We start from the raw sequence: 17,500 nt of genomic DNA on the forward strand, positions 1-17,500 counted from the left end.
GTCTGTTAGTCTTCTTTCACTTTGAACGATTAACCTTCTGTTTGTTGTGGATGTTGATGATTATTCTTTTATTTTTAAAAGTTTATGGATTTGATCTTTGTTAAGACTTTTTTTAAGTCACTAAAACTTTTCTCAGATACTAAAGACAATCAGTAGATTGTGTTTGACTTATTGTCGAAGTTTAAAGATTCATTCAACGTTCGGTCTGATCCGTGGTCACGTGACCAGCATCGTCCTGACGCTGCCACAGGTTCTTAGGATTCAAATCCATTGTGAAGAATTGTAAAGTATTGTGATGATACATCTATGGCACAACCGCTCCGTCACTCATCACTCCAGCTCGTCAGGTCTCATACAATATCAATATCTTCACATTGTAAAATGATGTTTAAACATCTACCAACTGACGGTCAGTTACACAATAGAAAGTTACTTTAACAACAAACACCTTTGCACTTGAATCCTCGCGTTTCCTGAAAACTCGTTTTACAATCATCACACAGCAACACATCAGGAACAAAGATCATTGTGTACAAATATTCACAAAATACAAATATAAATTCATTTTGCTGTCTCTCTCTCTGACGTCGTCTTTCACACAATCGTTTTGTTTCCCTCAGAAAACACAGCAGCAGCTGGAGCTGTTTCTCTGGTTCCTCCAGATCCACGTCTCCAACACTGAGGTCTGATCGAGCAGCAGGAAGTCCAGTCTCATCCGGGCTGATCCACCGAAGGTCCGATGGGAGGTAGAGGAGGCTGGGGAGCCAGAGGATGAAGGAGCATCTGAGGTCACTGCAGCTCAATGCGATGAAATGAACCTTATTTTATCCTTTATTTCTGAAGAGCTTCTAAGTCTTTTGGAATCATTTGCATCGACTGTTCCTCTTTTTCTTCGTTTCATGATCCAACAGGAAGATATCGATCGAGTCGGACTCTTTAAAGACGGGGGGGGGGGGGGGGGGGGGGGACTTTCCAGGACTAATGTGAAACGGCACCGAGACCAAAACCCAAGACTTCAGGGATTTTACATGAAACGATCTCCGATGACTTAATTCTGGGGCGGATGGTTATCAGAAGGTTTTTGTGTTTTAATATAGAAACTGGATCCAGACTGATAACGAGGATCAAGCTCTGACAGATGAAGCTTTAAACGATAATCCCAGTTTCCTGAAGACCTCGGAACGTCAGTGTTTCTATAATCCAGACGAGGAGGCACTTTGTCTGTGGAACTTTGTCTTTGACATAAAGTCTTTGCTCTCAGAAGAAAGAAGTGACCACCGAGGTTAAATGTTCTGACCCAGGATCAGCTCAGAGGTTCACTGTCACACGCAGCTTTCGTCTCCGTCTTTTTGCCTTTTGTCCGACTTACACAATATCTCCTGCCCGGGTAAAGAGAAGTCCCTCCCTTCACCTCTAGAGAGCGCAGCTCCATTTCGTAACTTTGCGATGTCGCCCAGTGGCAGGTGGGTGGAGCTGAAGGCCAGCGGCGGGATGGTGTTCACCAGCATCAGCTGCAGAGGCTTCTTTGGCGGCTGGTACTGGCAGCGGACGTAGCGCAGGAAAGCTGCACGATACGTCTTGTTGAACAATGTGTAGACCAGCGGGTTGACGGCGGAGGACAAGTACCCGACCCACACGAAGACGTTCAGCAGACCTCCCATGAGTCCCGGGTCACAGGCCTCCGGGTCGCACACCACCACCAGCACATTGGTGATGAAGAACGGACACCACATGACCACAAAGAGGAAGAACACCACCCCCAGGACCTTGGACGCCTTCTGCTCGTTGCTGATGGACTGCATGGTGCGGCGTCCGAGCAGCGAGCCCGAGACGCTGACCCGCTGGCCCCCCAGGCCGCCGCCGCTCCCCTGCCGCCGGCCTCGCGGCTCAGCGAGCGTCTGAAGAGCCGTTCAGAAGACAGGGAGGTTTGTGGTAGAAAGCTCAAAGTGAACGTGGTGCTCCATTTGGGCCGCGGCACCAGCTGGTCCAGACAGAGGGTGGCCTCGTCCCGCAGGGCGTTGATGGTCAGGAAGTACGTGACCACCATGATGGTGAGGGGCACGAAGAACGCCACGAAGGAGCCCACCAGCACAAAGTGGTTGTCTGTCAGAAAGCAGCTGCCATCTTTGAACACCTTGGAGTGGTCTCTGAGTCCCAGCACGGGAATCGGCATCGAGATCCCTGCAGAGAGGAAGGAGAGGCATGAGTGTGTGTGTGTGTCTGTGAGGGCTTGTGTGTGTGTGTGTGTGTGTGTGTGTGTGTGTGTGTGTGTGTGTGTGTGATTCATGGACAGTCAGCCTGACTACACGCTCACTATTCAGAGACCCAAGGGTAATCTGAGGACTTTGCATTTGTTCGTGTCTGAAGACGTCCTCTCTCTTTTTCCTTTTTTACCACTTGACCTGATTGTGAGAGTGTGTGTGTGTGTGTGTGTGTGTGTGTGTGTGTGTGTGAGTGTGTGTGTGTGTGAGTGTGTGTGTGTGTGTGTGTGTGTGTGTGTGTGTGAGTGTGTGTGTGTGTGTGTGAGTGTGTTGTGTGTGTGTGTGTGTGTGTGTGTGTGTGTACACGTGTCAGCGGTTCGATTCCTGTACCACCTGATCCGAATGCAGTGTGTGGAGACAGAAAGATATTTACTGATAGATGTGTCACATATATCCACTTTAGTACAGAAACCTGAAGTCCACAGTAACTGAGTAAATATACTTAGTTACATCCAACCACTGCAGGAGAGAAGCGTCACTCACTCAATTCTCAAAATGTCAAAACTGTTGCTTTAAATAACCAGTGAAAGGGAAAAGCCCCCCCCCCACTGTGACTGACACTGATGAGACGTGTCAGAGCCTGAAACATCTGTGAAGACGTGATCCCAGAGAACATGTGTGTGGGTTTACATGTTCATCACAGTCAGGTGGACGTGATGATGAAGATTATAAACGTTTCTTTGATTCATATCCAGCTGATCTAGGGGGGGGGGGGGGGCAGCCATCACACACACAGATCCCGGTTTTCAGGTCGATTTCCTCCCCGTCCTGACGAAGCCTCTCTGCTCTAAATACATGAAATAAAAGACCTGAAAAAAAGCAGCCGAGGAGATGAAGAGGAGGAGGAGGAGACACGGGGATGAAGGACACTCTGGATTGGAGGGAAGCGCTGCAGCCTGGAAACTGATCAGAGCACGTTTCAGAAAATCTGCTCTGACAACTGTGAACAGACCCGAGAGGACTCGTGTGAATTCTTCTTCTTTCTCTGAGCTGCTCTGAGGTGTGAAGGTGAAGAACACAAAGAGACGAAGGACGTGAGGAAGAGGAGGTTTCTCGTCAACACACAGAACTCTGAAGGAATCCGATTTTAGAAACAACACAGACAAAAGACTAAGAAAAGCTAATCCCCCATGAAACCACGCAGAGATTCCCCGGAATCCGATTTTGATTTGGATCTGAATCAAATCACACAAACTCATAAACATCCGCTTCATTAATATCTTTTTATAAAGATTCTAAATAATTCTCTGAGAAAGAAAATCCTCCTAAATCAGGAGGAAACAGAATAAATCTGATCCGAGTTCCTTCAGGAGCGAGTTTCCATCCTGAACCTGAAGCTGCTCAAACATCAGCTCCACAACATGTCCTCACAAACACAACAAGAAACACATGAGGGTCTGAGCTGGGTTACATAACTTCAGATTTCTTCTCTCTCTCACAAACTTTATCATCATGTACCATGTGTGTCAGGGTGTGCACCCCCCCCCCTCCCCATGTGCAACAATGCATAAATCCAGATGTTTCGTCAATCGGATCACAGCGAACCACGACTCCCCTCAGGAACATTAGCAGCTTGACTCAACGCGTCCCACGTGTCCCTCCTGACGAGGACGAGGACAAACCAAACAAAACACTCGCCCCAAAAACTAAACGCTACGATAATCTCCCTGCACGCGTGGGCGGCGTGGTAATGAGGCGTGTGCGGCCTGCTGTGACTTGGCCTGAGGGCGGGATCTGCTGCCCGCCACGCTGACATCACATTATTCAACTCGCCTCCTGTGGACTCAGCTGCAAGCCCGGTTGCATCACAGCAGAGATTCTTTTTAAGGTTCGGCCTCCAGTCGTTTGCTTGAACATGTTAAAACGTGTGACGCTCAGAATGTGAGTGGGCGAGTGGAGCCGAGCCGAGCAGAGAGGACCAGCGTCCTCTTGTTTGTCTCCGGCTTCCTCCCACAGAACAAACACATGTAGTGAACTGACGACTTCAGACCGGCTGTAGGAGGCAGGGGATTTAACCAAAGATTAAACAACACCCCCCCCCCCCCCCCCCCCCGCCCTAATGAGAGCAAGTGCTGCTATGGCTGATGAAACGAAAACTAAATCACAGGATCCACAGATTATTTTTTACTTTCTTAAGTTGACACTACATGTTATCAGAAAAAGCAGGTAGCCATTAAATCATCCATAAAGCTTTGACCATCCTCTGCAGACAGGATTCAGTGGATTCAGTGGATTCTCTGTGGGTCCAGTTCTCCAGGTCCCAGTCCCTGCTCATGAAGCTAACGCTAACTGGTCATTTTGAACTGGTCTCCTCCTGCACTGTTTGACTCCAGCAGTTATCTGTTTGTTTGTTTGTTTGTGGTGAGGGGAAGTTAAATGATGAGCCAATCAGTCGTCACGTTTTGGATCTGGAGGAGGAGGAAACGTTCACTCAGCATCATCATCATCATCATCATCATCATCATCATCATCATCATCATCATCATCAGCCCCCTGCGTGCAGGAAGCGTTGACGAGGTCTCCGAGGAGCTGGAGACGTTAGAGCTGACGACTCAAACAAATCAATCAGTTTGTGTAATAAAGTAAAAAGGAGCCGGAGAGCCCCCCCCCCCCCCCCCCCTTCATTTTCCTCCACCTCTGACTCCACCTACAATTTTAATTTTAACTTGTTCCAATGGTTTTATTATTCTTATGTTTCATCAACAGACTTCAGTGGGTTTGTTTTAATCTCACTGTTGATCATATTCATACTCTTCCTCTGTCACATCTTCTCTCTTCTTCCTCTCTGTTCACATTCAAATGTTTTTTCACATCCCCAAAAATTATAACTTTTTGAAACGTGAACAAGCTTCATGTTTGTTCCATAGTTTCCTCGGATCTGTTAGTTCTCGTTTCACATTGTAATTCAGAGACTAAAGAATTCTGTCTGACATACGTACGTCCTGGGGGGGGGGGGGGGGGGGGGGGCACCTGTCGGATCGTGGAGCAGAACTCGGATTGTTTCTGCTCCAGATGTTTAAAGAGTTTCACGTGTTCTGAGTCGTGAAGCAGTGAGTTGTTGCTGAAGCCAGATGTTCTATTATTTATTAATAAACTCCTCACATCTGTACTTTACTGAAAAGACAAGTGTTTATTGTTCCTGTGTGTCACTGATGCAGCAGCTCAGGCCTGAAGGTCGGAGAATAAAACTGGTTCTCAGCAAACAGACTGAGGTGATGCAACAGCTTCTCTGGTTGATGATGAAATATGGATCCTGTTGTTTTTGAATCATAATCAGTGAATCTTCACTCGTCTGGTTTCAAATATGACACGACAACAACAAATCCTCCTTTTCACCTCAGAAGCAGGAGAGACGTTGTTCCTGCTGTTTCCTGTCTGGATCTTTTTGAGGATTCATGTCTGTGAACATTCTCCTCATCCAGGTCAGGAGGTCTTCAGGAGATGAAGATGAAGAAGATGTTTCATTGCTTGGATGAGACGTGAAGACTCATCAGGTCAAACTGATATTTTGTGACTTTCTGATGGATTCCTTTGAGAATGATTATGGATCTTGATGAAGACTCTAGAGAACCAGCTTGTGTCTCATGTGGTTGATTCTGTAGATCTGACATCACTCGTCTCTTCTCTATCCACAGTAACTAAGTTACATCTGAAACTAAACGTTGTTTACGTGGAGCTCCGACGTCTCGTCATCTATTTCACCGATACAATCTCAGGACCGGACCAACTGCTCCTCTTGCATTTCTCATCTTGATTCGCTTAGTGTGAAACCATGACGGCTAATAACGAGAAAAACAAAGTGATTAGGACAGAAGAAAGAAGAGAGGACGTTTGAGTTTGAATAATTCCTCTTTGCTCAGAGAGCAACAGATGGTTTGAAACGCACCACCTTCATGCTGTTCTTTGTTTCCCTCCCTTTTTTCACCCGCCGATTGTGAATAACTGTGGAGCTAATTCAGTTGGAGCCCCCCCCCCCTCCATCGGTGGCTGCAGGGCCCATCATTACATTTCCTGCTCATCGAGGTCCATTGACCTGAGCAGCTGGAAACCAGCCAGGCCGGCAGAAGCCAATTATCAGGGCTGATTGTTCCCTTGTCTCCATAAAAAATCAAATGGAGTCATAAACGTCAGCTGAAAGGAAAATGACATCTTGTCGAGAGCGACTGCTCGAGTTGCCTTCACAGTTTTGTGTCTCGACAAAGTGTTCGGTTATGACCAGACCTTGTTCTACTGAACATTAACGGTGACTCATCGGTGAAGCTGAGACTCAGATGCAGTCACATCCCTGATTTAACACATACACACTGTGTGTGTTCAGAGGCTGCAGCAGATTCTATGTGACGACTGATCTGTGGAGGTTCAGGCTGTAAACCACAGACCGTCCATAAAGCAGGACCACACAGCAGCTTCTAAATGTGAAGCCAACTCATCTGGATCGCCCCCTGGCTGCGGTGCAGGTCATAAACCCGCCTCCACCATGTTAATAAAACAGCTGATCCTTATCTGCCATAAAAACAGCTGAATATCAATGAACAGAAACCTTCTCAGGTGAAGATCCACTTCCACATCAAGCACAGAGACATTGAGTGTGTCCTCACCGGCTGAGATCGTCCACACCGCCAGGATCTTGACCCGGGCCTTGTTGTGGGAGTTGAAGCGGCTGTGGTGGATCGGGTTCCGTATGGCGATGTACCGATCCAGAGAGATGGCACACAGGTGCATGATGGACGCCGTGGAGAAGAGGACGTCCAGGTAGATCCAGATGGGACAAAGGTCCGAGGGGAGGGGCCACCCGTAATCTGGAAGATGAAGACACGAAAAGTAAAAGATTCATAAAACCAGTGAGCTGATTGGTTGATGTTGTGGTTTCATCATCTTTATATACAGTCTATAGAAAAGCTAACAGTCCAGTTTGAAACCACAGGAATGTCCTCTGATCTGTGTCCTCCCAGCTGAGCCTGAAGGTTCCACTCTGACCACAGTGAGGAGAAGACTCACTCCAGGTGCTGCTCACTGGAACTCGGAGGTTACACATCACACACGTCTCTACATATAGTCGAGTGAAATGAGTCTATTCAAAACACAGGTCACATGACCTTCAGGTGCACAGAGCGACACCGAGGTGGAGCTGCTCCCGACAGGAAGTGATCACCGTCTGAAAACTTTATCACGTCACTTTTATATCAAACCGATTTGCTACATCTTCTTCGTGCTGCCGGGAACTGATCTCCAATCACAAAGCAGAGCCAATCAGAGAGCAGAGCGTTCTGTTATGTGGGCGGGGCCTGCTTGTGCGTTGTGTTCAGGATGGTTTCCATTGGTCTAGATTCGGACCAATGACGACTCTCGTTACAGTTGAGGAATAATGAACCCTTTAGATATCTGATGGAGCTGTACGACTCTTCTCTGAGGTTTCACACATCGGGCCGAACACAACAGAAGAGTCGTGGTGGTGGATTATCTGTGGCTGAGGTGTCACCATCTCCCAGGATGCACCCGGGGCGGCGACAGAAATAGACCCCCCCCCCCACCCCCGAGTCTTTCCTTCCTCACAGGTGAGTGACGACCCTTTTTTATTATCTGGGAGGAGATGACTCATCCATGTCGCTCGATGTCTCCATGGTCACTGCCGGACTCTCAGCCCCCCCCCCCCCCCCTCCTCCTCCTCCTCCCCCTCCCCCCTCATCCTCCTCATCCTCCTCCTCCTCCTCCTCCTCCTCCTGCTTCCCTCTGTTGAGCTGTTTTTAGACAATTACATGAAGAAAGTCTGACATGCTAAATCTCTGAAGCTGCAGGATACTGAGCTCCAGAGAGTTTCAGGATTATTATTCCAGGATCACAGATTATCTGGAGTTCAGGTCAGAAACCAGCTTCATGTTCTGCAGTGAAGAGAGTTTCTGTTTCCTCTGTGATGGATGAGCTCGGCTGCAGGGACGGAGGTAATCCATTTAAAACCAGTGCAACGTGCAGCGACACAGGTTGGAGACCTTTTCATGAGGCTCTGCCTGAAGAGCTCCAGCAGGGACGCCCCCCTCCTCATGGAGACAAGTGGACTGTTCAGGTGTCACATTATTCACTTTCTCTCCCGCACATAGAAGAAGCAGGAATCCAGTGACAGCCCGCGACCTGCTGGAGCTTCACACGCTGTGGGTCCATCACCTCGTTCCTCTCAAGGAGTCACAGCTTCTGCTCCCTCAGCTGGAGAAACCTCACAGCTCCTGAGTCAGAGCACAGGAGACCAGCCTCTGGACCTGAACCCAATTAGACCCAGTCAGCGCTGCAATTCATTCATTGAGTTATTTATGAAGCAGCAGATCTCAGAAGAATATTATATATTTAGACATATTCTATACAAATATTAAAAATACTCTCTGCAAATGATTCGGCCACAAGTGAACCCAAACAGGATGTGTGGTTCCTTAAGCTGTGTGGCAAAATCATCTGGATCGCCCCCTGGTGGCTAGCAGCACAATGACCGATGACAATGAAGCTGCAGAGGAAGGTTGATCTGAGTGAGGAAGACGAGCAGACACACACTCAGTCCTCACGCGGGTGAATCACATCAAACTCTCAGAACTCGATGCTTCGTTCTCCACTAATCAGAAACATTCACCTGGTCAGAAATTCACTTTCCTCTGACGCGTTCATGATTTAAAGAAAACTCCTCTGAAGGCAGCACGAGGCTGTCCAATACAATTATTAAAGTACTTACAGTTGTTATCTCTGACAAACAATTGGACAAACAACAACAATCTACGTCAAACACACTTTACTCTTCTGCTCATGATTTTAAAGCTGCAGCTTGTTAGAGTTTGTCAGCCACCAGGGGGCGATGAGTGTTTACTTGCAGCAACCGATTCATGAAATCAACAAACTGTCGGTTCTGAAAGTTTACGAGAAAATACATGATGTTAAAAATCAAAGATGGACGACGAGATGCCCAAGTTCCAAAGATCGGTTTAGAACGCAGTGCTGGGAGGCGGGGCTAAGACCCCCCGATGTTATCTGGTTGTGTGGCTACAAGCAACGAATCCAGTTGCACACACACACACACACACACACACACACACACACACACACACACACACACACACACACACACACCAGAGTTCCCGTCGTCTCACAGATGAACTTAACGGTTTATTCACGTTTCGCAGTAAACAGCAACAGACACTTGTGATGCATCACGATGACAACACAAACAGTGAACAGCTGACTGGCTGTTCACTGTTTGTGTTGGTCACCTGACCGTGTGGCGGCTTTGCCTTTGTCAAATGTTGTTTGAAGTTAGAACCGAGACGGAGGAACCGACACTCTTAGACTTTTCAGGCGGATTGAACATCGCTGGAAAATGTTCGAGTCAATAATCTGAAAACCAAAGTGATCAGACATTTGAGGAAAGAACTTTTACATCTCTACATTGTCGGGATGAAGCGTTGAGCTGGCTGGATTCTCACTGTTCCAGGAAGCTGACTCAGCTGCTCAACTCCTCTTCAGAAGAAGCAGGACGCTCAGCTGCACATATCTTTTCTAATGGTTCCCCCCCACAGCGCCTCAGCACCCAGCGGAGCTGAGAGACGCTCTCCTGGGGGAGAAGTGACAGTAATTGCTGCCACGGTTCCATCCAGAGTATGTTTGTGGTGATAAAATAAGTCGATTGTGTTATTTCTCAGGAGCTCTGGGTCTCCTGAGGTGGCGGTATGACAGCGCCGGAGCAGCCAGGGTGATATCATCAGTGTGATCCACATCCAGCCGGAGAGAATCTAAATAACAACATGATGATGGCAGCCATGGGGGGGGGGGGGACCCTGCAGAGGATTCAATCTACAGTGTGAGAGCTGACAGCTGGAGACAGAGAGAAACAGAAGGAAATGAGATGTGTGAGACTTCTTGTTAACAATCTGCTCTGTCCTGTTTCAGCTCCTCATGTTCACTCCCTGCTTGTAGTGAACCTGGATGACATCATGAACCTGGATGACATCATGAACCTGGATGACATCATGAACCTGTGGTCAGAGTCACAGGATTATGAACAAAATCCCGCAATGAATTTAAAATGTTTATTTTGCACAAATTGGAAATAACTTCTTCGTCTTTAAATAAAATAATTGTGTTTTCTCTGTTCCTGCTGCTCTCTCCTCTGGTCTCTCCCCAGTGCATGATGGGACATGTTGCTCAGATACTGACCATTGGTTGAATAGTACTTTTCACAATGCATTGTGGGAAACAATGAGTGCCCTATACAAAGTTTCACAGCCCCTGTTTCTCAGAAAACAGCTGATTTAAGTCTGACAGACTCATTTTGATGATTTACGCAGAAACTGAAAATACATGGTCTTCAACCAAATCAAGCTCCTCCTCCTGCTCCTCCTGCTCCTCCTGCTCCTCCTGCTCCTCCTGCTGCTGCTCACATGGTCGTGGAGTCTCTAACGATCCCCCACTGAGCACCGCCCTACCTGAGCTTCTCCTACTTTCGGAGGCGTCTGGTTCACTGTGTGTTCACAGGAAGTCTCAACCTCCTTCCTGCTACTCGGCAGAATCCGTCAGAAGAGTCGTTCAGAAGCTGCAGTGGTAATGAAGTGTGGAAGTTCAGAAAGACAACAACTGATCTCAGGTCGAGCAAATGAGGTGTGAAGTTAATGAGATGAAGCTTCACTGAGTTAAACACTTTCTGCAGCGACTGCCTCTGTGTTCAGGAACTAGAATCCATCAGTGTTCACCTCGAGGTGTGTTACCACGAGACGACAGAGGAGACACAACCGGACCGAGGGGACAGAAGTTCACACCAAACAAAAGACATGCGTCCTTCTAACGCTGCAACAAAGCAGACGATAGAATGTTTGAACCAAGAGGTGCATTTGAACTAGTGTGCAGTACTGTAGTTCAGTTGGTGTGTGTGTGTGTGTGTGTGTGTGTGTGTGTGTGTGTGTGTGAACTGCAGGGAGCTATGTCATCATCCTAATTATCTTTGCTGTAAAATGGTTCAGAGCAAAACAGACAATAAGTAAAATTAAAGATTAAACATTTCAATGCCTGAGAGAGAATCTGCTTCACACATGAAAAGCTTTGACAACACACACACACCCACTCACACACACACACACACTGAGTGAACTCCTGCCTCATCAGACTGAATGACTCATTATTATTTGCAGACACACAAACATCTGAAGGTTGGACGTGACTACAAGCAGATGTTTCTCAGTTAAAGTGTGAGCTTCCACATTGTTCCTGTTTCTCCTTCTGACTCAGAACCAGGTCTCCATCTGTTCCTGATGGGATGGCGGGTGTACATTGAATATTGAGATTTTACAGTTTGCATCTGATCCAGAAAAATCTCCAGTTTACAGTTTCCCTCCTGATGATCTGAATTCTGTTTGTTCATAGAACGAGTGATTTAGAGGATCGTGAAGAACCTGATGAGACAGTTAGAGGATCAGTGATGTGAAGGAGGAATGAAGCCTGTTCACCTCAGTAACTGGTTTGTTCATCGTGTTTCATTACGATCACAAAGAGACGACATGTTGAACACACCCGTCTCTTCTCTCTCTCTTTTCTTCTTCTCCCCGCTCCCTCGTTATTTTGCCCTTTTCCTCCTCATCTTGACCTTCTGCTCATCTGTCTCACATCTGTCCAGCAGCGCCTGATAATGGCTCTGCCCTTTTGTTTGCATCTGTTTCCTCCTCTTCATGCAAGAGAGGAGGAGGAAGAAGAGGAGGAGAGGCCTGATGACCCCCCCCCACCCCCCCCCCCCACCAGGAGGTGAGTTGGAGTATTTATGCTTGGGCTGAATATCGAGCCTCATTTACAACATTGATTGAGTCTCATATCTCCTCCCGTGCAGAACCAAACTCACGAGTGAACATCTCGGCTCCGTGTTGTCACCAGTCCCATGGAGTCGGGGATTCCCCACGTTCCCACTCCAACCTCACACCGACACACTGGTGGGGCAGATCCCAGCTGCTCCTGCAGGATCTGTGATTTGTATTTCAGGAGGTGAGAGTCCGAACAGCTCGGCTGCAACGACTCCTCGCTCTCCGTCTGTTTCATCATGAATCACTCACTTCACTGCAGAGTCGAACATTAGATGATGGAAATGATAGTAACTGAAATAACACAGAATCAGGAGGGGGGGGGGGCAGAGGAAGGAGGAACTGCTGTCGCTGTTCCCTCAGTGAGAGCAGCACAGATTTACTCTAGTAGGAAACCAGATTACACATATACAATATATATTTTATGTATATTTGTATGTAAAACAGTTATCTTTAAAGTAACTACTAACTACAGCTGTCAAATGTAATAGACCACAAGTAAAATTGTTACAATGCATAAGAAAACATCAAATATTATGATTATAAACACACGTCACAGCTGCTCTGAGGATTTTAAAACCACTTGTCTCTGTTCTTTTTGTCGTTAGTGTCAAATGAGATGTTTTTCTCTGAGGTGAGCGACTCTGTGTCGTGCAGCTCAAAGAGAGAAACACTCTACGATCAATAAATCAATATATTGATACAAATCAGTCCATTGTTATTTCAGGTGCAGTAATGTCCATTTGGCTAAAAGCAGAGATTAGATAGAAAGTCTCCAAAGGAGCAGATCTGAATAAATGGCTCCTGGTGCTTTCACAGGAGAACGTTTGTTTCTGACTGAACAGAAGAAGCCGAGGAGGCGAGCGCTGCCGGAGCTGTGGATTCAGTCTGAGAGTAAATCACACACATCCTCAGAAGAAACAAGACTAATCCTTCAGTAAATCTCCTGCTGCACAGAAAGACCAGGAACACAAGTGTTGGTTTCTGCTCCTTCAGTTGTCAACCCTCCCAGAGGACATGGACATGGAGAGAGAGAGAGGGCACGGAGGGTGGGATAGACGTCCTCAGGGGGACACAGAGGAGAGACAGAAAGACAATAAGACAGAAAGACAATAAGACAGAAAGACAGAAAGAGAAAGAGAAAGAGAAAGAGAGTGAAGCAGCGTCAGAAGGAAAACCCTGAACATCTCTATGATGTACAGATATCAGTGGAAGGGAGCGAGCTGTCCCCACAGGTCCTTGAGGAGGCTTACGGGGGGGGGGGGGGTCAAATCTTTATGGTTGTATTTAGTGATGCCGGTAACAAGTTACTTAGTAATGGGTTACTCTAATCTGACCACTTTTTTCAGTACGAGTAATCTACCGCGTCACTATTTCCAAACCAGTAATCAGATTAAAGTTACTTGTCACTGTGCGTTACTGTTTTGTCATTAATAGTAAAAGATGTATTTGGTTTCTTCTTGCTTCTCTTCTCGTCTCAAAGTGCTGACCTGTGGAACAAAGTGGAACATCTGTTCTCTTCACTGCAGCGAGCCGTCTCCTCTTCGGGGGAAACTTCACACAGACTCGTTCTTCAGGTGAAGAGCGTCCCAGAGCAGCCGGAGCATCTGTGACGCTCGTGTTCAGACTCCAGCTCTCGACTGCTCATCAACTGTCCTGGGTCCGACTGCAGTCGAGTGAAACTCTCACGTTATTCAAGCTCCTCAAAGCGAGGAGAGCAGCGTCAGGAGGACGGAGGAGGTGAGACGGTGCATCGCTCCGTCAAGGCTCTTCTGACAGCTCGTCTCCTGGGGACAACAGGAGGGACGAGGAGACATGATCCCAAACCACAGCAGGGACAACATGGTGCTGTGGTGTAATGTGGGACAGACACAGAGTTCATCCCAAAGTTCTGAAGACACCTGGAACGTTTGAGGGGAGCAGGGCAGGTTCTGTCCATCATCACAGGACCAGCAGGTACATCACATCTGGATCAGCTGATACAGATGTGATGGACCTGTCATCAGACCAACCCTGCAGCCGCTCGCCCATCACACACGTCTTCACCTTCATCATCATCACATCAACACTGAGGAACTCTTCACCTCCAAACAGCTCCATCGAGATCCACTGAGAGTCAGAACAGACTCGTATGAAATAGAATAAATCGATAATAAAGAAAGAAAATGAAAAACAAAATTCATTAAAGATTCACGTTCGTGTTCACAACACAGAAAGATCTGCTGCTTCAGCTGGAGCATCATCATCATCACCTTCAGCACCATCCTCCTCATCCTCAGCACCTCCATCCACTCCATCCCCATCCTCTTTACCATCCTCATCCTCCTCTTCATCCTCCTCCTCCTCCTCCTCCTCCTCCTCCTCCTCCTATTCATCCTCCTCTTCCTCCTCTTCCTCCTCCTCCTCCTCCTATTCATCCTCTTCCTCCTCCTCCTCCTCCTATTCATCCTCCTCTTCCTACTCTTCCTCCTCCTCCTCCTCCTATTCATCCTCCTCTTCCTCCTCCTCCTCCTCCTATTTCTCCTCCTCCTCCTCTTCCTCCTCCTCCTCCTCCTACTCTTCCTCCTCCTCTTCCTCCTCCTCCTCCTCCTATTCATCCTCCTCCTCCTCCTCCTCCTATTCATCCTCCTCTTCGTCCTCCTCCTCCTCCTCCTCCTCCTATTTCTCCTCCTCCTCCTCTTCCTCCTCCTCCTCCTCCTCCTCTTCCTCCTCCTCTTCCTCCTCCTCCTATTCATCCTCCTCCTCCTCCTCCTCCTCCTCCTCCTATTCATCCTCCTCTTCCTCCTCCTCCTCGTCCTCCTATTTCTCCTCCTCCTCCTCTTCCTCCTCCTCCTCCTCCTTCTCTTCCTCCTCCTCCTCCTCCTCCTGTTCATCCTCCTCCTCCTCCTCCTCCTCTTCCTCCTCTTCCTCCTCCTCCTCCTATTCATCCTCCTCTTCCTCCTCCTCCTCCTCTTCCTCCTCCTCCTCCTCCTACTCTTCCTCCTCCTCTTCCTCCTCCTCCTCCTATTCATCCTCCTCCTCCTCCTCCTCCTATTCATCCTCCTCTTCGTCCTCCTCCTCCTCCTCCTCCTATTTCTCCTCCTCCTCCTCTTCCTCCTCCTCCTCCTCCTCCTCTTCCTCCTCCTCCTATTCATCCTCCTCCTCCTCCTCCTCCTCCTCCTCCTCCTATTCATCCTCCTCTTCCTCCTCCTCCTCGTCCTCCTATTTCTCCTCCTCCTCCTCCTCCTCTTCCTCCTCCTCCTCTTCCTCCTCCTCCTCCTCCTCCTCCTCCTCCTCCTCCTCCTCCTCCTCCTCCTCCTCCTCCTCCTCTTCATGCTCCTGCCCTCTCACCCTGACTCAGTGCTGTTTGCTGTGAGTCAGTAATTGAATCTTAATCTTCACGGTTGTGTAACAACATGAGAAAATAGTCACGGTGTGTGTTTGATGTCGTTCAGCTAACGAGTCCTTTGTCTTCTCATTAAAGACGAGGAAGCAGAATAATAAACTCTGGAGCTTGTTCTCTTCTCTCTCACTCGTTTGTCTCCCTCGTTCGTAAGCCAATTAATTTTTTCTTCTTGGGTTTGAATCTCGTGTGAGCAGCGACTCGTGACATTTACAGAGACGGAGTGAGGACCTCAAAGACCAGTCGCTACAGGATGCAGAGAGTTGTGTGTGTGTGTGTGTGTGTGTGTGTGACTGGCGAGCAGAGGAAACACGCAGCTTCCTGCAGCATCAATCAGACGCCACCTGATCCTCAGATCCAGGTACTTTCCCCCGACCGTGTTCACGCGTCACAGATTCATCACCACACTGGTCTCCAGGGACCTTCAGGTCAGCTGGTCTCCAGAGACGTCTCCACTTCCATCTGATGGATTACCATGAAATCACAACCAGACATTCACGCTCTCCTGAGGACGAACACTGACTCACCTGGTTCAGAGTGAAGCTTCCAGGAATCACCTGATATTCATTTATGAATCTTTATGAAAACAATCATAGATATATTGGAGGGACTGATGTTTGTGTGTGTTGTGATTAGATGAAGTTTAACAAACTGGACGAATCCTCTGTGAATTCACATCCTCTCATTCTGCAGAAGTTTAAAAAAAGAAAAACAGAAACTTACATTCTGGCTACTAATCTGAGGGTTAGGGTTAGGAACGAAATAAACTCAAAGTTAGAACGTATGAATGGTTGGTTTAAATCACTCAGATGCCCCCCCCACACCCCCTCCTGTCAAAGCTCCGCCCTCCTCTCATCCATCCTCTTATCCATCCTCTCATCCATCCTCTCATCCATCCTCTCATCTGTCCTCTCATTCATCCTCTCATTCATCCTCTCATTCATCCTCTCATCCATCCTCTCATCCATCCTCTTATCCATCCTCTCATCCATCCTCTCATCCATCCTCTCATTCATCCTCTCCTCCATCCTCTCATCCATCCTCTCATCCGTCCTCTCATTCATCCTCTCATCCATCCTCTCATCCATCCTCTCATCCATCCTCTCATCCGTCCTCTCATTCATCCTCTCATCCATCCTCTCATCCATCCTCTCATTCATCCTCTCCTCCATCCTCTCATTCATCCTCTCATCCGTCCTCTCATTCATTCATTCATCTCTGCTCAGGTCTGTTCACCTCCTGCTCGGTCACTGCTGCTCTACGGGATTCAAACCTGTGACCAGAAGCCGACAGATGGAAACTGGGATTATAATCATTTGTTTGAAACCATCCACCTCACTCTGGAGGAACAGAAGTGATCCAGTCAACAACACAGCAGACGTCAGCTCAACCAATCAGGGCTTACCGTACAGGATGGTCACCATGGAAACCGGCATGACCAGCGCGCCCAGCAGCATGTCGGCGGCCGCCAGTGACATCAGGAAGTAGTTGGTGGCGTTCTGCAGCTTCTTCTCCAGGGAGACGGCCAGGATCACCAGGATGTTCCCCATGACTGTGAGGGCGATGACCAGCAAGATCAGCAGCGCCGCCCAGTTCTTCTCCCCCGCCATCGCTCGGGGGGGACACTGAGACCCGTAAATCCTGTGGCCCTCCTCGTGGACGGCTCCTCCGGTGTTCAGTGCAGACCAGTTCCCCAGCCGGGCGTCCATGCCGTTGAAGACCACATCAGTTCCACGACAGCCCGAGTTTGTGAGGTTGTTGATCTGCAGGGAGTCGTCCTGGGATCCACGTGGAGGCCACGGCTCGGAATCGAACGTGGTCACGGCTCCGACGGTGTAAGAGATCAACCCCGACACGTTCCCAGCACGAAGGGTCATGGTGTCGAGCCTCAGAGGCCGGACGCCTCACGTGCACGACGGGTCCGAGTGGAGCAGGAAGGAGGAAAGTCTTCTCATCATTTAATCCCTTTGCTTTTCGTCTCGGTGAATTTCAACAATGAAAAAGTTTCCATCACTTTTCATCACAGGAGAAATGAAATGAAACAT

The 17,500-nt window shown here is 48.2% G+C and overlaps 1 protein-coding gene across 1 annotated transcript; it reads right to left on the reverse strand.

The window, feature by feature from the left end:
* Nucleotides 1-1,322: 1,322 nt before the first annotated feature.
* LOC133967033 (5-hydroxytryptamine receptor 2A-like) lies at nt 1,323-17,425 on the reverse strand. The gene is given in 4 exon segments (XM_062402235.1): nt 1,323-1,864; nt 1,867-2,181; nt 6,860-7,060; nt 16,861-17,425. Coding segments are annotated over 4 exon segments (1,530 nt in total). The 5' UTR covers nt 17,333-17,425.
* Between the last annotated feature and the right edge of the window lie 75 nt (nt 17,426-17,500).

The sequence above is a fragment of the Platichthys flesus genome, chromosome 13, assembly GCF_949316205.1.
Source record: "Platichthys flesus chromosome 13, fPlaFle2.1, whole genome shotgun sequence".
Lineage (NCBI taxonomy): Eukaryota > Metazoa > Chordata > Actinopteri > Pleuronectiformes > Pleuronectidae > Platichthys > Platichthys flesus.